Source organism: Piliocolobus tephrosceles, chromosome 6 (genome assembly GCF_002776525.5).
Source record: "Piliocolobus tephrosceles isolate RC106 chromosome 6, ASM277652v3, whole genome shotgun sequence".
Taxonomy (NCBI): domain Eukaryota; kingdom Metazoa; phylum Chordata; class Mammalia; order Primates; family Cercopithecidae; genus Piliocolobus; species Piliocolobus tephrosceles.
In genome coordinates, this window is record NC_045439.1 from 148,618,849 (window position 1) to 148,641,123 (window position 22,275).

Here is a 22,275-nt window from a genome sequence, read left to right on the forward strand (position 1 = left end):
CTAGCCAGAACTTCCAAACTATGTTGAATAGGAGTGGTGAGAGAAGACATCCCTGTCTTGTGCCAGTTTTCAAAGGGAATTTTTCCAGTTTTTGCCCATTCAGTATGATATTGGCTGTGGGTTTGTCATAAATAGCTCTTATTATTTTGAGATACGTTCCATCAATACCGAATTTATTGAGAGTTTTTAGCATGAAGGGCTGTTGAATTTTGTCAAAGGCCTTTTCTGCATCTATTGACATAATCATGTGGTTTTTGTCTTTGGTTCTGTTTATATGCTGGATTACGTTTATTGATTTGCGTATGTTGAACCAGCCTTGCATCCCAGGGATGAAGCCCACTTGATCATTGTGGATAAGCTTTTTGATGTGCTGCTGGATTTGGTTTGCCAGTATTTTATTGAGGATTTTTGCATCTATGTTCATCAGGGATATTGGTCTAAAGTTCTCTTTTTTTTGTGTGTGTCTCTGCCAGGCTTTGGTATCAGGATGATGTTGGCCTCATAAAATGAGTTAGGGAGGATTCCCTCTTTTTCTATTGATTGGAATAGAGTCAGAAGGAATGGTACCAGCTCCTCCTTGTACCTCTGGTAGCATTTGGCTGTGAATCCATCTGGTCCTGGACTTTTTTTGGTTAGTAGGCTATTAATTATTGCCTCAATTTCAGAGCCTGCTATTGGTCTGTTCAGGAATTCAACTTCCTGGTTTAGTCTTGGGAGAGTGTAACTGTCCAGGAAATTATCCATTTCTTCGAGATTTTCTAGTTGATTTGCGTAGAGGTGTTTATAGTATTCTCTGATGGTAGTTTGTATTTCTGTGGGGTCCGTGGTGATATCCCCTTTATCATTTTTTATTGTAGCTATTTGATTCTTCTTTCTTTTCTTCTTTATTAGTCTTGCTAGCAGTCTATCAATTTTGTTGGTCTTTTCAAAAAACCAGCTCCAAAATATCATTGATATTTTGGAGGATTTTTTGTCTATCTCTTTCAGTTCTGCTCTGATCTTAGTTGTTTCTTGCCTTCTGCTAGCTTTTGAATGTGTTTGCTCTTGCTTCTCTAGTTCTTTTAATTGTGATGTTAGGGTGTCAATTTTAGTTCTTTCCTGCTTTCTCCTGTGGGCATTTAGTGCTATAAATTTCCCTCTACACACTCTTTTAAATGTGTCCCAGAGATTCTGGTATGTCATATCTGTGTTCTCATTGGTTTCAAAGAACATCTTTATTTCTGCCTTCATTTTGTTATGTACCCAGTAGTCATTCAGGAGCAGGTTGTTCAGTTTCCATGTAGTTAAGCGGTTTTGATTGAGTTTCTTAGTCCTAAGTTCTAGTTTGATTGCACTGTGGTCTGAGAGACAGTTTGTTATAATTTCTGTTCTTTTACATTTGCTGAGGAGTATTTTACTTCCAACTATGTGGTCAATTTTGGAATAAGTGTGATGTGGTGCTGAGAAGAATGTATGTTCTGTTGATTTGGGGTGGAGAGTTCTGTAGATGTCTATTAGGTCTGCTTGGTGCAGAGTTGAGTTCAATTCCTGGATATCCTTGTTAACTTTCTGTCTTGTTGATCTGTCTAATGTTGACAGTGGGGTGTTAAAGTCTGCCATTATTATTGTATGGGAGTCTAAGTCTCTTTGTAAGTCTCTAAGGACTTGCTTTATGAATCTGGGTGCTCCTGTATTGGGTGCATATATATTTAGGATAGTTAGCTCTTCTGATGAATTGATCCCTTTACCATTATGTAATGGCCTTCTTTGTCTCTTTTGATCTTTGATGGTTTGAAGTCTGTTTTATCAGAGAGTAGGATTGCAACCCCTGCTTTTTTTTTGTTTTCCATTTGCTTGGTAGATCTTCCTCCATCCCTTTATTTTGAGCCTATGTGTGTCTCTGCATGTGATATGGGTCTCCTAAATACAGCAAACTGATGGATCTTGACTCTTTATCCAATTTGCCAGTCTGTGTCTTTTAATTGGAGCATTTAGTCCATTTACATTTAAGGTTAATATTGTTATGTGTGAACTTGATCCTGTCATTATGATATTAGCTGGTTATTTTGCTCATTAGTTGATGCAGTTTCTTCCTAGCCTCGATGGTCTTTACATTTTGGCATGTTTTTGCAATGGCTGGTACCCATTGTTTCTTTCCATGTTTAGTGCTTCCTTCAGGATCTCTTGTGGGGCAGGCCTGGTGGTGACAAAATCTCTAAGCATTTGCTTGTCTGTAAAGGATTTTATTTCTCCATCACTTATGAAACTTAGTTTGGCTGGATATGAAATTCTGGATTGAAAATTCTTTTCTTTAAGAATGTTGAATATTGGCCCCCACTCTCTTCTGGCTTGTAGAGTTTCTGCTGAGAGATCTGCTGTTAGTCTGATGGGCTTCCCTTTGTGGGTAACCTGACCTTTCTCTCTGGCTGCCCTTAACATTTTTTCCCTCATTTCAACTTTGGTGAATCTGACAATTATGTGTCTTGCAGTTGCTCTTCTCGAGGAGTATCCTTGTGGTGTTCTCTGTATTTCCTGAATTTGAATGTTGGCCTGCTTTACTAGGTTGGGGAAGTTCTCCTGGATGATATCCTGAAGAGTGTTTTCCAACTTGGTTCCATTTTCTCTATCACTTTCAGGCTCGCCAATCAGACGTAGATTTGGTCTTTTCACATAATCCCATATTTCTTGGAGGTTTTGTTCATTTCTTTTTGCTCTTTTTTCTCTACACTTCTCACTTCATTTCATTCATTTGATCTTCAATCACTGATACTCTTTCTTCCAGTTGATCGAGTCAGTTACTGAAGCTTGTGCATTTGTCACATAGTTCTTGTGTCATGGTTTTTGTCTCTATCAGTTCTTTTATGGTCTTCTCTGCATTGATTATTCTGGTTATCCATTCATCCATTCTTTTTTCAAGGTTTTTAGTTTCTTTGCACTGGGTACGTAGTTCCTCCTTTAGCTCTGAGAAGTTTGATCAACTGAAGCCTCCTTCTCTCAACTCATCAAAGTCATTGTCCATCCAGCTTTGTTCCGTTGCTGGTGATGAGCTGCGTTCCTTTGGAGGGGGAGATGTGCTCTGATTTTTTGAATTTCCAGCTTTTCTGCACTGCTTTTTCCTCATCTTTGTGGTTTTATCTGCCTTTGGTCTTTGATGATGGTGACGTACTGATTGGGTTTTGGTGCGGGTGTCCTTTCTGTTTGTTAGTTTTCCTTCTAACAGTCAGGACCCTCAGCTGCAGGTCTGTTGGAGTTTGATTGAGGTCCACTCCAGACCCTGTTTGCCTGGGTATCAGCAGCGGAGGCTGCAGAAGATAGAATATTGCTGAACAGCAAGTGTTGCTGTCTGATTCTTGCTCTGGAAGCTTCGTCTCAGAGGTGTACCCAGCCATGTGAGGTATGAGGTGTCGGTCTGCACCTAGTGGGGGATATTTCCCAGTTAGGCTACTCAGGGGTCAGGGACCCACTTGAGCAGGCAGTCTGTCCGTTCTCAGATCTTAACCTCTGTGCTGGGAGACCCACTGCTCTCTTCAAAGCTGTCAGACAGGGATATTTACATCTGCAGAGGTTTCTGCTGCTTTTTGTTTAGCTATGCCCTGTCCCCAGAGGTGGAGTCTACAGAGGCAGGCAGGCCTCCTTGAGCTGTGGTGGGCTCCACCCAATTCGAGCTTTCCAGTGGCTTTGTTTACCTACTTAAGTCTCAGCAATGATGGGCGCCCCTCCCCCAGCCTTGCTGCCACCTTGCAGTTAGATCTCAGACTGCTCTGCTAGCAGTGAGGGAGGCTCCGTGGTCATGGGATATAATCTCCTGGTGTGCTGTTTGCTAAGACCCTTGGTAAAGCACAGTGTTAGGGTGGGAGTTACCCGATTTTCCAGGTGTTGTGTGTCTCAATTTCCCTTGGCTAGGAAAAGGAATTCCCTTCCCCCTTGTGCTTCCCAGGTGAGGTGATGCCACGCCCTGCCTCAGCTCTTGCTGGTCGGGCTGCACCCGCTGACCAGCACGGACTGTCCGACACGCCCCAGTGAGATGAACCATGTTACCTCAGTTGAAAATGCAGAAATCACCCGTCTTCTGTGTTGCTTATGTTGGGAGCTGGAGGCTACAGCTGTTCCTATTTGGCCATCTTGGGCACCCACCTGACATAAAAGAATTTAAATGTATAACCAGTTTTCGAATAAAATACTGAAAATATGGTTCACATTTATTCTTTACATTACCAATGAAAGTAGGTAACGTTGCTTAAGAATTATGTAAGTCGCATATTCTATATAAAGATTTGGATTTTTTGTTTTTTATATGAAATTTCACAAGCTGTAATTTAAAAAAATGTTTTTTAAATTGGCATCATAATTATATAAATTTTTGAGGTAAAGTGTGATGATTTGATGTATGTAAACAATGTGAGATGAGTACATCAAGCTAATTTACGTATCTATCACGTCACCATTTTTTTGTGGTAAAACACTTGAAATTTACTCTTATTTTGAAACATATAATATGTGATTAGTGACTGTAGTTACCCTGCTGTGCAATTCATCTCAAAATTTATTCTTCCTAAGTGAAACTTGGTACCCTTTAGCCAACAACTCTCTGTTCCCTTTTTCCCCGTCTTCATCCCCCAGCCACTGGTAACTTCCATTCTGCTCTCCACTTCCATGAGTTTGACTTTTTAAGATTCTGCATATAAGTGAGATCATGCAGTGTTTGTCTTTCTGTGCTTGGTTTCCACTTAGCATAATGCTTTCCAGGCTCATCAATGTTGTCAGGAAGTAAAGAATCTTTCTTTTCTTTTTTTTTATAAGGCTAAATATCATTCCATTGTGTTTATATACCACATTTTCTTTATCCATTCATCCATTCATGGACACTTATGTTGATTCCATGTCTTGGCTATTGTGAGTAATGCTGCAATGAATATGGAAGTGCAGGTATCTCTCTGACATACTGATTTTAGTTCCTTTGGACATATACCCAGCAGTGGAATTACTAGATCGTATGACAGTCCTATTTTTAGTTTTTTGAGGAGCCTCCAACAGTTTTCCATAATGGCTATACTAATTACATTTCTGCCAGCAGTGTCCAGGGTTCCTTTTTGTCCACAGCTTTGCCAAAACTGATCTTTCATCCTTCTTTTTTTTTTTTTTTTTTTGAGACGGAGTCTCTCTCTGTCACCCAGGCTGGAGTGCAATGTGTGATGGCACAACCTTGGCTCACTGCAAGCTCCGCCTCCTCAGTTTGAGCAATTCTCCTGCCTCAGCCTCCTGAGTAGCTGGGATTACAGGCACGTGCCACCACGCCCAGCAAATTTTTGTATTTTTAGTAGAGATGGGGTCTCACCACATTGGCCAATCTTGTCTGGAACTCCTGACCTCAAATGATCCACCTGCCTTGGCCTCACAAAGTACTGGGATTACAGGCATAAGCCGCCATGCTTGGCCTCTTTCATCTTTTGATAATAGCTGTTCTAACAGGTGTGAGGTAGCATCTCATTTTGGTTTTAATTTACATTTTCTTAATGATTGGTGATGCTAAATATTTTTTCATGAACCTGTTGGCCATTTTTATGTCTTCTTTTGGGAAATGTCTGTTCAGGTCTTTTGCCTATTTTTTAAATTGTGTTTTTTTGTTTTTTGTTTTTTTGCTATTGAGTTGAGTTCCTTATATATTTTGGATATTAACCCCTTATGAGATGTGCAGTTTGAAAATATTTTCTCTTACTTCACACATTGTCTCTTTACTTTGTTCATTGATATAATCCCATTTGTCTATTTTTGCTTGTGTCTTCAAGGTCATATTAAAAAAAAAATCACTACTCGGACCAATATCATGGAGCATTTCCCCTATGTTTTATTCTAGTAGTTCTATAGTTTTGGGTCTTATATTTGTGTCTTTAATCCATTTTGATTTGATTTTTATACATGGAGTGAGATAAGGATCAAATTTTATTATTCTGCATATGGACATTCAGTTTTCCCAACACCTTTCCCCATTGTGCGTTCTTGGCATCTTTGTCAAAAATCAATTGACCATAAATGCATGAGTTTATTTCTGGGCTTTCTGTCTTGTTCTGTTGACTGAAGTATCTGTTTTTATGCCAGTACCATGTTGTTGCAATTATAATTGTTATACTTTGAAATATGTATTATATATTTAAAATATATATATTTTAAAAAATATATTTTAATATAATATATGTATATTTAATATATATATATAAATAAATATATATGTCAAATATATGTTTCAGCTGGAGGGTGTGTGATACCTCCAGCTTTGTTCTTTTTGCTCAAGATTGCTTTGGCTATTCAGGGTCTATTGTGGTTCCATGCAGATTTAAGGATTGTTTTTTTCTTTCTGTGAAAATGACATTGGAATTTTGATAGGTATTGCATTAAATCTGTAGATGACTTTGGATAGTGTGAACATTTTAACTATTAATTCTTTCAATCCATGAATATGGTACATATTTTTTTTTTTTTGAGACAGAGTCTCACCCTGTCACCCAGGCTGGTGCAATGGCATGATCTTGGCTCACTGCAACCTCCACCTCCTGGGTTCAAGCAATTCTCCTGCCTCAGCTTCCCGAGCAGCCAAAATTACGGGCGTGCATCACCACGCCTGGCTATTTTTTTTCTATCTTTAGTAGAAATGGTGTTTCACCATGCTGGCTAGGCTGGGAACATGGAACATCTTTTAATTGATTTGCATTTTCTTTACTTTCATCAGTGTTCTATAGTTGTCAATATATACTTCTTTCAACTCCTTGGTTAAATTTACTCCTAAATATATATATATATATTTTATTAGAGACAATTGTTAATGGGATTGTTTTCTTAATTTCCTATTTGGATAGTTTGTTCTTAATGTATAGAAATGCTCTTGATTTTTGTATGTTGATTTTATTTCCTATTAGGATGCCTTTTGTTTGTTTTTCTTGCCTAACTCTGGCCAGGACATTAAACACTATGTTGGAAAAAAAATGGTCGGAGTGGGCATCCTTGTGGAGAAGCTTTCCACTTTTCACTGTTGAGTATGATGTTAGTTACAGATTTATCTTACGTGGCCTTTATTATGTTGAGGTACATTACCTCTGTACCTAATCTGTTGAGAATTTTTATCATGAAATGGTGTTGAATTTTGTCAAATGCTTTTTCTGCATCTATTGAGATTATCATATGGTTTTTATTCATTTTATTAATGTGGTATATCCCACTTATTAATTTGCATATGTTGAACCATCCTTGCATACTAGGGATAAAGCCCACTTGATCATGTGAGTGATTCTTTTAATTGCTTTTGAATTTGGTTTGCTAGTATTTTGTTGAGGATTTTCACATCTGTGTTTATCAGGGATATTGGGCTCTAATTTTTTTTTTTCTTGTAGTATTCTTGTCTGGCTTTGGTATTAAGGTAATGCTGGCCTTGTCAAATGAGTTCAGAAGGCTTTCTTCCACTTCAATTTTTTGGAAGAGTTTGAGAAGCACTAGTATTAGTTCTTCTTTAAATGTTTGGTAGAATTCAGTAGTGAAGCCATCTGGCCCTGGGCCTTTTTCTGATAGGAGGCTTTTTATTACTGAGTCAACCTCCTTGCTCATTAGTGGTCTGTTCAGATTTTCTACTTCTTTATGATTCAGTCTTGATAGGATGTATGTGTCTAGGAATCTGTTCACTTCTAGGTTATCCAATATAATATCTAGGTTATTATATGTTGGCATATAATTTTACATAGTAGTTTCTAATTACCCTTTGTATTTATTTGGTATCAGTTGTAATGTTTCCTCTTTAATTTCATTTTTGTTTTGTTTTAAATAAGCAGAAGTTTTTAGTTTTAAGACTTTAAAAAGTAGTTGTTATTGCTTTCTAATAGCACAACAAATGTAAATTTGTTGAGGGATATTTGAAACATACAGAAAAGTGTAGAAGATAAAATCATTGTCCAGACCTATTCATTGCTAATATTAACATTCATCTTTTTTCTAGTTGTATATTTTAAATTGTCTTCATATTCTTCTTATAGTATATTCTTCTATTTTTTTCTTTTATATTTTGAATATTTTGTTACTAAATGTTCTTCTAAATCATTCATTATAATGGCTGCAAATGTATCCTATTGATGTATCATAATTTAAGCATTTCTTTATTTTTAGTCATTTATATTAATACTTTTTGTATAAGCTGAAACTATCATGAGACAAAAGTATGGTCATAATCATTATCTTCCCATTACATGATGATGTGATGAGTTCAGAGGATTTTATTTATTTGAGTTTTCTTTCTTTCTTTTCCTGGTTAGTCTAGCTAAAGGTTTGTCAATTTTTTTTTATCTTTTCAAAAAGCGAACTCTTAGTTTTGTTGATTTTTTTTCTATTGTTTCTAGTCTCTATTTCATTTGTTTTGCCTCTAATATTTGTTATTTTCTTTCTTCTGCTAACTTTGGACTTAGTTGGTTCTTTTTCTAGTTTTTTGAGGTTTAACATTAGATTGTTTATTTGAGATTTTTTCTTTTTTGATAATAGGTATTTATTGTTATGTATTTCCCACTTAGAACTGCTTTTGTCAGCATCCTATTAGTTTTGATATGTTGTGTTTCCATTTTTGTTTGTCTCAAAATATGGTTTGATATCCTTTTTTCCCCTCTGACCTACTGTTTGTTTAGGAGCATGTTGTTTAATTTCCACATATTTGTGAATTTTCCAAGATTTCTTGTTATTGATTTCTAGTTTTATGCCATTGTGATCAGAAAAAATACTTGATATGATTAAAATCCTCTTAAATTTGTTAAGACTTGTTTTGTGGCCAACCCTGGAGAATGTCCCATGTGTGCTTGAGAGGAATGTGTATTTTCTTGCTGTAGGATGTGATGTTTTGTATATGATTGTGAGGCTCATTTGATTTAAAGTATAATTCAAGTTCAGTGTTTTCTTGTTGATTTTCTATCTAGATGATCTGTTCATCATTGAAAGTGGGGTATTGAGGTCCTCTACTCATATACTATTGCAGTCTATCTCTCAGATCATGTAATAATTGCTTTTTATATTTAGGTGTTGCAATGTTGGGTGTGTATATGTTTACAATTATGTCCTCTTAATGAAATGACCCCTTTATCATTATATAATGACCTTCTTTGTCTCTTTGTGTAGCTTTTGACTTAAAGTCTATTTTGTCTGATATAAGTATAGCTACCCTTGCTCTCTTTTGGTTTCCATTTGCATGGAATAACTTTTCCATCCCTTCACTTTGTCTGTGTATTTCCTTACTAGTAAAGTGAGTCTCTCATAGATAGCATATAGTTGGCCTTTTATTTTATTTTTTTAAACCCATTCAGCCACTCTATGTGTTTTGACTGGTGACTTTAATCCATTTACATTCAAGGTAATTGCTGATAGGTAAGGACTTGCTACTGCCATTTTGTAATTTGTTTCTGTTTGTTTTGTAGATATGTTTTTTCTTCCTCTCTTGCTACTTTCCTTTGTGGTTTGATAATTTTCTGTGGTGGTATGCTTTGAATCTTTTCCTTTTATGTTTTGTGCAACTATTATAGGTTTTTGTGTGTACCATCAGGTTTACATAAAACATCTTGTACTAGCTGGGCATGGTTGTGTGTACCTGTAGCCCCATCTACTTGGAAGCATGAAGTGGGAGAATCACTTTGGCCCGGGAGTTTGACTCCTGTCTGGGCAATATAGCAAGACTCCATCTCTTTAAATAATAATAATAATAAAAAAACCAAAAAATGTTATTATAACAGGCTGTTTTAAGGTGATAACAAGTTAACTTTTATTGCATATAAAATCTCAGTACTTTAACTTCCTCCCCCCCAACATCTTTTATGATTTAGATGTCAAATTTTACATCTTTTTGTAATTTGGATTCCTTTAACAATTTATTATAGCTGCATTTGTTTTTGTTTTGTTTTTTAACTCTCATAATACGAGAAAATTCCTTTACACATCATCCTTACAGTATTATTCTGAATATGACTATGTCTTACTTATACCATTTAGTGCTTTTTGCTTTTATAAGTTTTATGTATCAATTAGGAGCCTTTTATTTCAGCTTAGCTCCCTTTAGCATTTCCTGTAAGGCAGGCCTAGTGGTAATAAACTTCCTTAGTTTTTGTTTGGGAAAGTTTTTACTTATCCCTTATTTCTGAGGAATAGCTTTGCTGAGTGACATATTCTTGGTTGCCAGTTTTGTTCTCCTTCTGCACTTTGACTATATTATCCCACTCTTTTATGGCTTTCAGGGATTCTGCTGAGAAATCTACTGATTGCTGTTTTTGGACTCCCTTGAATGTGATACGTTTCTGATCTCTTACCACTTTCAGGATTTTTTGTCTTTGTTTTGTTATTTTAATTTAATTTAATTTTGAGGCAGAGTCTTGTTTTGTCACCCAGACTGGAGTGCAGTGGCATGATCTCGGTTCACTGCAGCCTCCTGGGTTCAAGTGATTCTCCTGCCTCAGCCTCCTGAGTAGCTGAGACTACAGGTGTGCGCCACCATGCCAGCAAATTTTTGTATTTTTAGTAGAGATGGGGTTTCACCATATTGGCCAGGCTGGTCTTGAACTCCTGACCTCGTGATCTGCTTGCCTCAGCCTCCCAAAGTGCTGGGATTACAGGTGTGAACCACCGTGCCCAGCCATCTTTGTTTTTCAGTAGTTTGATTATGATTTGTCTTGGTGCACTCATCTTTGGCTTGAATTTAATTGGAGATCTCTGAGCTTTCTATACCTGAATGTTGTCATATTTCTACAAAGTTTGGAAACTTTGAGCCATATTTTCTTAAATATATTTTCTGGGCCTTTTTCTTTACCATATCTTTCTTAGAATTATATTAGAAGAAAGTTAGTTCTCTTGATGGTGTCCCGTAATTTATGTAGGCTTTCTTCATTCGTTTTTCATAGATCTCCATTTTCTTCAGGGTCCATTATTGGAGCTTTATTAGTTTCTTTTTGTTGTGTCACATTTCCCTGATTCTTTCTAAACCTTGATGTCTACACATTTGAGGAAATGGCCACCTCATTTGGCCTTAAAGGTTTTCTTTCACAGTGGTAGAGCTTCACTAGTTAGTTTAGCATTTGATTATGGATGGGCTAGCTGGTAACAACCCCAGACAGGTAGACCTTGCTGTTGGGTTGCTGTTGGGCCAGCCTGCTGCCTGTGCTTTGAGGTCGAGTGGAACTTCTGGCTGTACTCTGTGGTCTGATAAGACAGATCACTAGCTGGACTCCACAGTTAGGTGGAGCTATTGACTGGGCTCTGTGATAGCCTCTGATTGCACAGGGTTGCATGTTGTTTTCCCTGGCTGGGAAGTACTGCTGTTTTTAATCTATAGCTGGGCAGGGCTGTGTGCTGGGCTCAGAGACTGGGCGAGGTTTCTGCGGTTCTGCTCAGCCATTCGGGATGGGCCAGGCTATGATCTAGAGAAATGCATGGCACTTAAGTACTCAGTGCTTAAGCAAAGCTTACTGAGTCTTTGTGGGGTCACCACGCAGCTGCTGGGGTTGAGTGGGGCCAGGTAATTTCCTCCACAGATATTCATTCATTGACCTGCACTTGCCTCCCAGCCTGGGAAGCCTTAAGCAGAACATGAAGGCTTGGTAGGGTTAGGCTAGTTGGCTGCTGGGGTTGGGTGGGGCCAGTTGCTACCCTCCTTAGGTAATCACTGACCTGCCTTTGCTGCCTGGCCTGGGGAGGGCTTAAGGAACACCAGAGCTAGGTGGGGAAGCTGGCTAGGGAATGAAGCCTGGCAGATCAGTTGACTGTATTTCCTGCAGGACAAGGCTAATGCTGTTGGCTAGTTTCTCTGGTGGAGTGCCTCCATTGGCTAGAATGCAGAGCCACTGCCAAGATCCATGTGCTCGCTTCTGTGAGTCTCACTTTTGTTCTTTGTTTCTGGCTGATCCTAGGTGGTCTAGTGCTGCCTGCACTCCCAGTGTTTCCTCGGAGATAATAATGAGTGGGCTTCCTGCTCAGGGTCCCAGAGTGTTGGGGAAGCTGAATGTTTGCCTCTAACTCTCTTTTCCCACTGTAGAAACTGTGGGCCCGGGGGAATCCTCTGTGTGCGGTGCTGTGCTGGCTTGAGGTGTGGCAGGGTTTGGGGGAGTGGTGATGTGGTTCAAGTGAAACCATTCCTCTATTCCACTTACCCCTTGAATGAGGCTTTTTTGCAATTATGTGGTCCAAGGGGGTGCCCCAGCCTTTCAAGTTCAAGGAGTTCGGAAGTATTAATGAAGATATTCTTGTCTGTAAATAGTTAGTTGTTGGTTGGATTTTTGTTGGGGGGATGGGAGCTGAGCAACTCCCATTGTGCCATCTTGCTGACTGGAACTTCCAGCTGTAATGTTTTTATCTAGAAGCAGAGTTCACTTACAAATGCAATTCAGTTAGATGGGTGTGGCTTGCTTTCTCCACACCAAAGATCTTCATTTAATAAATGAACTATGAAAACTTTGTTCTACTCTGAAATTGCAGTATATTGTCCTTCTTTTTAGATAAAGGGTTTTTATTAGAGAGAAAGTATCTGAATCTCCTCTGACTTCTGTAATCAAACTTACTAAATGGAATGCAATGGTTTCTTGTGTATGGGATCTCATTCCCATGGAGTCCATATGTAGGGGGTTTAGAACAGTAATTTGCTAAAATATGACTTTATTTTTATGTGAACATGAGTCACACTGATGCATATCTGTCACTGGGTAGAGCATGACAAGATGGAATGAATTGGAACTTAATGTGACTTAATGGAAAGAAGCTATGGAGACATAGAACATGGCTCTGATGATACCAGATAATCTTAATATGCAATTATGACAATTAACCCTATGAGTATGGAGGATTAAGATGTCATAGGTGTGAATATGTGAACCATATTTTTCTGTTTATTACATAATAAGCTCTAAGGAATAGATCCTACATTATTACTTTGAGCATGTTAGAATATCTGAAGTTGGAGTTTTACTAACCTCATTATTTCTAATTATTAAAATAACTTGCTGATCAATTTTATTCTAAAATACTAAATTGTACATTATGTGCTTTCTACAAAAGTGTGCATCAAAACTGAATGCTGTGTCAGTTTTCTTGACAAAAAACCCTTTGAAGATGTAACTAATGAGGAGTTGCTGCGTGTTCGGCTGTTACATTTCTGTTCTACCTCCTCGGCAAATAGATACACAACAGTGTGATTCTGATTAGATTTCTGGAAGCAGAGAGGAAGAAAATAAGTAAAGCCATTTATTGTTTTCTCTGTCAATAGCAAGTATTACTGATATGTAGTTGTCTTTTCCCTGATGTGCTGAGGTCTGTTTCAGCTATTTCAATTCTGCTTCTAAAAGGCAGAGTCAGATAAGGCTTCAAAACAGGAACCAATCTCAGTGACCTTGAAGACCAATTTAAATAGTGGTATTGAAAAAATAAGGATTTGCTTATCCGTTGTATTAAAAGTTTTCAGTGTGAAACACATTATCAATATTTGTGCTTTAAGCTTCATGGTAACCATTATTATTTGAATTTTTGAATACAAGGTTCAGTAAATTCAGCATTGTACTCACTAGTTACTGGGGTTTTAGGGGATCAGTAAATAGTACTCTTCTCTTCCCCACTTGGGTCAGAACCAATTGAGAGAGAGAGAGAGATTCTGACCAATGGCGATCAAGGAGGTTTGCTTTATTGCTGATGAAATGTAGAGGATTGTCATGATCCGGGTGGGCAGCCAGACAGGCTTCTAATGCTATGCCTTTAAAATAAACGTACCCAACCAGTCACTGGCAGAGATCAGAGATGGAAAACCTCAGGCATCATCTGTGGAAACCTGTACATGTGAAACCAATGGGATGGAGGAGCAAAGCATGGAGCCTTGGGGAGCAGGGTCAGGTGGGAGTTGGGTGCTGACTCCGGAGGAGGCAGGAGCTGAGCTGAGCATGCCATTTTGTCCCCCAAACTTAGCTTCCCGCGGACAGTGTGGAGGGTGTGAAGTGAGGCTAGGATGCTTCCACTGCAAGTTCCTCCTTACGAGAGCAAGAGGAGAGTGGGACTAAGTGTTCTCAGGTCACAGTTAACCTCAGAGACAATCCTGAATGTACGGGCACTTCCGAAGCAAAAAGCATCAGGTCTGTGGGTTAGTGTGGTATTTAATCAAATTATCTTGTACTGAGTTGCTTTCTAGGTAACCAAAGCAAAAGCCATCTGTGCTTGTATAGTATTCTCTCTTCCTACTGAGCATTTGAGCTAATTATTAACAGAAATGCATAAAATAAAGATGAACATGGTATTAGCAAATAACAAACATAGTAAAATAGGGCAAAAAGTGACACAAAATCGGTTGTGCAGTAAAAAACGGGGACAGAACTGCACTAATTATTTAAGAAAAACAAAGTGGAATTTCTCATAGGACCTGTTGAGTGAACAGTATTCTTGAAAAATTCTAGAAGTTAGCAGGGAGGAAGGGATAAGGAGTTACTGGTTAAAGGATACAAAATTACAGCTATATAGGAGGAATAATAAGTTCTAATATTCTAAAGCACTATATGGTGACTGTAGTCAACAATAATATGTATTTTCAGATATCAGCTAGAAGAGAGGATTTTAAATGTTCTTAACACAAAGAAATGGAAATGATAAATGAGATGATGGGTATGCAATTTACCTGATTTGACCCCTAGACATTGTATATATTAAAATATCACTGCGTACTGCGTAGATATGTACAATTATGTGTGAGTTTAAAAGTCCATAGTAAATGCAATAAGAGTCATATAAGTTTTGTTTTCTTTTTTTAAATAATACCTCTGAATGAAAACTGGAGTGACAAACTGTCTTGGATTGCTCAGAAGTGTCGTGGTTTTACCATTGAATGTCCCATGTCCCAGGAAATCCTCAGTCTCTAGCAAACTGGAATGGTTGGTCACTCTAAATTGAAACTGTGAACATAAAACCAAAGAGCAAGTTAGTTACTCAAAGGACAAAACTAAGGGAGTCCAAGTAAGTAGCAGAATCCCAGGCTAGAACCTAGATTAGCAGAGGGAGGGTGGCCTATCACCCACCAGTGGGATGTGGCCTAGTGGTTAGGAAGAGTGGTTCTGGGTAGGGAAGACCTGGGTTTGAATCCTTGCTCTGCTGCTAGATGGAGATCTTAGGCAAGTTACTTAATTTCTCTCTCTGCTCTACACCTTGATTCCCTTATCTATAATATAAGATGGCTTAATACCCTGGAGGGTTGTAATGAGGATCAAATGAGAACATTCACATAAAATGATTAGCTCTGTGACTGGACTTGGTTGGCTTACATGGCATTTAACATTGTCATGAGATTTTTCCAGAAAAGTCTGGATCTCTGACATTTCTGACAAATCAGCAAGTTCTACCACCACCCACGGGAGCTGAGTAGCAGATGCTCCCCTTAGAAGGCATGTGTGTTCTCCAAGAGGACACAGCCCCCACCCGGCCCTCTCTACTTAGTGGGCTTGGTCCTTTGGAGACACTGAGTTTCCATTCCATGTTGTAAGTCTCCTCTGCTTGTAGTGCAGTCCGACCACCACTGGGAGCTTGTTAGAAATGCAGGGCCCCTAAGGACCCACCCACAACCTGAGGCATGAGAATTTTCATTTTAATAAGATCCCTGGTGATACTTCCCGGCGATAAAGTTTGAGAAGCACTGTTACAAACCACAGAGCATTATTCCTAACCACAGTGAGTGTCAGGATCATCTGGGGAGTTTTTTGCTTGTTTGTTTTCTAGCTGTGTCCAAGGACCTATCCAGACTTGCTGAAATCATTGTTCCTGGGTTGGAATGTCCAGGCTGCTAAATTAATGCTAGTGACAGGATTTCACTGTGAACACTTGAGAACTATAGATTTCAGTTTAGATGAAAGATAGCTAATTATGTTATCTTATTGGGATCCTCAGATTAAAAAAAAAGTTTTACTCATAATGACGATTATATAATCTGAATATATTTGAGGTTGCAATTTTGCCTATTGATTGTAACTTGCTGGATGAGGCCTGGTTGCCGGCGGATTGACTTTTGGTAAGGGTGTTGCAGTGGTTTGAAGGGGGTATGTGTTGGTACATGTCGTTAGTCATACCACCTGAACAGTTTCAAGGGAACTAGATCGTTTCAGAAAATTTTCTTCATTATAATGTAGTCTTACTGGTTTGCAGGAGAGCAGTGAGATTCTAGAAACAGTGACCCTATTAGCTGATTTTTTTCCATTAAAAATATTTTGGATAGCTCTTAGGGAAGTCCTTAACTCATCATTGCCTTAATAGTTTTCTGATTGTCTCAAACAGGGTGTGCCTTCAGACCTAATAGTTATTATTTGTTAAATTACTTTTCCAAGGCTACACATTTGCTTCTTCAGTGCCCTTAGTGACTTAACCTCCCTTTGTATGGTCAAACCAACCCTCTTCCAGAGTTTATTTGGCCAAGATATCAGAGATGCTGTATTAGAAATTTCTAGTGTTAATACATTTTTTAATATAAAACCTTACTGTATAGTAAGTTTATATTTGATCAATTTACATTTTCAATTTACTTTTAACTAATTTTCTTTAATTCTTCTTAAGGTAGACTTTTCATATAAATATTTGCTATTGATCATTTTCTTTATCATTTTGTTTAGCAGTGTGAAATGAACAAAGGCATACTTGAGAGTTTTGATATTTAATTGTAATGTCCTTATCACTTTATCAATTATTGGAAACTTCTGATTCTGTCGCTTCATTCAAATTGGGTAAAGTAAAAAGTTACCGAAGATCCGCTGTTGTGACTGTAAACTAGATCTATGGACTAGTGGTGTCAGCATCAGCTGGAAGCTTGTTAGAAATGTAGAGTCTCAGCCAGGCACTGTGGCTCACGCCTGTTATCCCAGCACTTTGGGAGGCCCAAACGGGCAGATCACCGGAGGTTGGGAGTTTGAGACCAGCCTGACCAACATCGAGAAACCCCGTCTCTACTGAAAATACAAAATTAGCCGAGTGTGGTGGTGCACGCCTGTAATCCCAGCTACTCGGGAGGCTGAGGCAGGAGAATCACTTGAACTTGGGAGGTGGAGGTTTCGGTGAACTGAGATCATGCCATTGCACTCCAGCCTGGGCAACAACAACAAAAAGAAAAGTAGAGTCCCAGGTCCACTGCAGACCTACTGAATCAGAGCCTGAATTTTAAGATACCCCAGCAGGTGATTTGTGTGCATGTTAAAGAGTGAGAAGCTCTGGACTAAATGATTTACTACTTACTTCTACTTTAGGATGATCAAAAATAGATGGTGGTGGTGAAAATAATGTACAGAAAGTATCTTCTTTCCCGTCTGCTGAATCTCTGCTTTTTTCTTCTTAAATTTCTTTTTAATGAAGATACTGCTGTATCCACATTGTCTCATGATCTCTCCAACCATCCATGTTGTCATTCTTTTGGGCAACCTTCCTCTTAGAGCAAGCTTGCCCTGGGGCCCTCCTTTGAGTTCTCTACTCTTTCCTCATTAATATTTTATCTGGAGACACATATAGCCAGTAAGGAACTATCTATGCTTTGCATACTTTTGATTGTCCAGTCTCTCTACTTGCATCTGCCTGGAGCCGGTCTGTCATTTAAGCTATACTGAGTCTGTTCCTTAGCTGGTGCTGCCTCTTACCTCTGGCTGCATGTTAGAACCACCTGGTGAGATTTAAAACAGATTAGCACCTTGGTTCCGTCACAGATGAATTAAATCAATTTCTAGAGGTGGGTTCTGGCAGTGGTCGTTTAAGTCAGTTTCTGAGAACAGGGTCTGGGTGATTCTGTTATGCAGCCATGCTTTAAAACCCCAGGGCCCCATGATATTCATTCTTCATCCATCTACCATCCATTCATTCATCGATCTACCCCACAAACACTTCATGAGTTTCTACTGTGTATTAGATGCTTTTCTAAGTTCCAAGAGTTTTTCAGCCTCAGCACTGTTAGCACTTTTAGCTGGACATTTGAAGGACTATCTGATGCATTGTAGGGTGTTTAATGGAATCCCTGGCTTTTACTCACTTGATGTCAGTAGTGACCTCTGCAGTTATGACAAACAAAAATCTCCCCAGAAATTGCAAAAAAAAAATTCTTTGGGGGCAGAATTTCCCCCAATTGAGGACCATTGTTCTAGGTCTATTGATGAAAAATTTTATTACTCAGTCTAGGTCTATTGATGAAAAATTTTAAGTGCCTAAAGACAGACGCTTAAAACGGATAATTACAGTAGGGTAGGACAAGCATAGTAAGAGCTTCAGGACAAAGTACATAGACAACACTACAGAAGGGTGGGAGTGGTGTTTAAGCTGAGCCTCCAAGGATGAGTGGTTATACACTGGGTGTGCAAAAAGGAGAACACTGCATAGTGAGAATAGCACTTACGAAGGTGTGGAATTATTATCGGATATTGTGATCCAGTTTTCATTCATCCCACCTCCCTCTACCTCCTGTTTAATATTTCTCATTGTGTTGACAGTATCACTGCATTTATCACTTTGCTATGAAACTGCAAGTCATCTGCCCTTAATTACAAGGTTGAGTCTTCTTTTAATAACAGCTTTATTGAGATATAATTTATATATTTGTATTAGTTTCCTATGGTTGTCACAACAAATTACCACAACAGAAATTTATTCTGTCACAGTTTTGGAGGCCGGAATTTTGAAATCAAGGTGTCACCAAGGCCACACACCACCTGGAGGCCCTAGGAGAGAATGCTAGAACGCTTCCATGCTTCTTCCAGCTTCTCCTGGCTATGGGCATTCCTGGCTTTGCGGCCACGTCACTCTAGTCTCTGCCTCCATCTTCACATTGCCTCCCTCTATCTGTGTGTGTTAATCTCCCTCTGTCTTTTTTGTATAACAACGCTTCTTATTGAATACAGGGCGCACCCAGAGAATCCAGGATGATCTTCTTATCTCAAGATGCTTAATTTAATTGCATCTAGAAAGACCCCTTTCACAAGTTACAGGGATGAGGATGTGAGTTTTTGGGAGCCACTGTTCACCAGCTTCCTACAATTCATCCAATTAAAAGTGTACAATTCAATGGTTTGTAGTATATTTACAGAGTTGTGCCTCCATCACCACTATCAATTTTATATTTTTTTCATCCCCCACAATGCAACATTGTAGGTGTTAGTAATCACTTCCCATCTTCCCCCAACCCCAGCCCTAGGCAATCACCAGTCTTTCTGTGAATTTGCCTAGTCTGAACATTTCATATAAATGGAATCATACGGTATATGGCCTTTTGTGACAGGCTTCTTACACTTAGCGTAATGTCTGCAAGATTCATCCATGTTGCAGCATGTATCCATACTCCACTCTTTTCCATTGTTGAGTAAGTCTCAGTTATATGGATATATCACATTTTCTTATCCATTCATGATCTGATGGACATTTGGGTTGTTTCCACTTTTTGGCTGTTACATACAATGTTGATATGAACACTCGTGTACAAGTTTTTGTGTGGATGTATGCTTTCATTTCTCTTGGGCATATACCTAGAAGTGGAATTGCCAGGTCTCTGGTAACCTTCTCAGGAACTGCCAGACTGTTTCTAAAGCTGCTGCACCATTTTCCATGCCTACCAGTCATGCATGAAGGTTCCAGTTTCTCCTGTTTCTCTTTGTCTTTTTAAAATTTAGTTCTATTGTCAATTCTGCATTTTCTGATACCGTCTCACCAAGGGTAGAAAAAGATTTCCATTCCATTTCTGTTAATGTCACAATTTTTTTTTTCTCACTTTAAGAAATGAAAGGCGATCAGCTCTTATCTATTCTACATATAACGTTTACTTTTGGTCTCACTCTACTTCCCGAAAACTTAGTAGAAAGCAAAATATTAACTTCTGTGTGTGTCTCCACATCCATAGTCATTTTAGCTCCAAAACCTGTAGTGTTCTCCCTGAGCTGTAAGCTCAATGAGAGTAGGCGCCCTGATCTTTCTATTTTTCTTGTAAACTCTCTGCAGCTTGTGGTGACTATTCAATAAGTATTAAATGAGAGTGTGATTATTGCCTCATATGTAAAAGGATTTAATATTTTACAGGCTGAGTTATTTTTCTTAATTATGCATACATTTGTGAATCTCTAATAACTGTGGTTATTGTTTTTATGTGCAGATGAGCAGGAGACTAAAGATGCAGCAGAAGAATGTAAAGAACCCTAATCAAGGACTTGCTGGGTGTGCTTTTAAGAAAGTTGGTAATTAAGTTAAATTACATTTTTGATGGAATTATTTGAATTCAATGAATGCATTGTAGAGACTATTCTTTACTGATTTTGACATTTGGAGTCGCTCTTTGTGGATTGTATTTCCTTGATACTTTTGAGACTTGGGGTGTAATTGTTCAAGGGTTTTTGCTCATTAAAATTTCTGGGACCATTGTTTATAAATTTATTGCAATCTTACAGTGTTAGGATTCATTATAAAAACCGACATTTTAACGTATACTTGTCAGGGTAAAACTTGTTGAAGTGCTGTGATTGTCCTGTATTCAATTTTGTATGTTTCACCTCTACTGGGATTCAGACAGATCATGGTGGTCACTGGGAATTTTTGCTGTGGCCCTGCTTTTCCTTCTTCCCACCTGTGTCATGTCTGTGAAATTGGTACAACCTGCCATAAGATGAAATGAATTGCCTCAACAAAGCAATGTTAGAAGAGCCTTTACTATCTTATTGGTGATGACACATTTCTTAAGTAGGAATTTGACTGAATTATTTGATATATTACTTTGTTAATAATAGTCAACAATAGTTTATTTTCTTTCAGAGTTTGGGCCTTTTAGATCGCATCAAATAAAAATGAGCTACTTAAAAGAAAGTCTGCAGCACTATTTTAAGAGAGATAATTTAGTTACAAGTCAGTAACTTAGACTCACGAGAAAGTGTTATGTTGACACTCCATGAGATGAGTTGGCATTAGAATTGGAAGTCCAGTTTATTTCTGAATCAAAAAAATGAGCAGGCTATTGTGCTGCCTTTAATAAAATGTGGAGTAATGTATACATAACATTATTTTTGCTGGCACATGTTCATCCATTGATAGTGAATAACATTAATGATTGCTTATATGGAAGTTCTTTGACTTTTTAAAATGAGGAATTCTATAGCTGCTGTTTTCAGAGGTATTGATAGGCAGTTTCTTTTTCCAGACACTCTATTTCAGTTTACTATTTGTTCATTTAAAATAGCAATTGTTCATGCTGATGTCAATGTGCTACGTACAACTTATCTTGATGCCAAGAGTTTTGCTGTGGGATGGAAGCGTAAATTAAAAGTCATGATTTTAGATTCTCAAAGGAATGAAATGAGGTGCACTCTGGGTTTTAGGGTTTGGGTGGGAAGAATCAGAGGGCAAAAGGGATATGGGTGAGAATTTGTTGTGGGACACAGAGGGGCCAGTGCTGTCCGTCAGCCTTTCAGAGGAGTTCAGCTTTCTAAATCTATGCTTCTCTGGTATTTGATGTTTGATGTGAGAGAGAGAGAGAACCAGAGAGAGGAGGGAGGGAGGGAGGGGAGCGGAGGGGAGGGAGGAAGAAAGGGAGGGAAGGGGGAGAGAGAAAGAAACACAGAGTGAAATTATTTCTAGACTTGCACTGCAAAGAGCTTATGACTTTATAGGTTTGCTTCTGCCAATGATATTTGGGACATAGTGAGCCTTTCTGTTATATAGGTAAGGGAGAAGAAAATCGTGTTTTAAGTAATGAATTCTGCCTTAAAAGAAGTGACACCATTCCATAGCATGTCAATGGAAGTAACTCTAACAAGGACTGGTAACTAAATCTGTAATATAATTCAACACGAAGCTTCTGGATTTTTTTTTTTTTAAGTCACCCTGATTTAGAGAGAAAGTGTTCTTATTAAAAATAAGTGTTTTTATTTTGGATTTCCCTTTAAGGCTTAGTGTTTGACCAGAACAAGGTGAAACCCCGTCTCTACTAAAAATACAAAATTAGCTGGGTGTGGTGGTGAGAGCCCGTCATCCCAGCTGCTTGGGAGGCTGAGGCAGGAGAATTGCTTGAACCTGGGAAGCCGAGGTTGCAGTGAGCTGAGATTGCACTCCAGCCTGGGTGACAGAGTGAGACTTTGTGTCAAAAATAAAAAGAAAAAAATTATAGAAGAGAGAGAATTTAATTTCTCTTAATTAATTAATTCGCTAATTAATTTAAGGAATGAATTTAGGAGCTTAAAATTGGAGGTTTTTCTACATGTGACTCTTTAGAAAAAAAACTACTGGCACCACCTTTATTGTACATTCCTATAAGACCTAGAGTTTATTGCTCTTCAAGTT

At 38.4% G+C, this 22,275-nt stretch overlaps 1 protein-coding gene across 2 annotated transcripts in view; it reads left to right on the forward strand.

Moving 5' to 3' along the window:
- FSIP1 (fibrous sheath interacting protein 1) overlaps positions 1–22,275 on the forward strand; it is a 199,161-nt gene that overhangs the window by 171,677 nt on the left and 5,209 nt on the right. The window contains exon 12 of one of the 2 annotated variants that reach the window (XM_023189356.2): positions 20,102–20,994. In XM_023189356.2, coding sequence (XP_023045124.1) covers positions 20,102–20,148 — 47 coding nt within the window. In that variant the 3' untranslated portion in view covers positions 20,149–20,994. Of the gene's footprint in view, positions 1–20,101; positions 20,995–22,275 lie in introns of those variants that run through there. The other variant, XM_023189357.2, reaches the window with a different exon arrangement.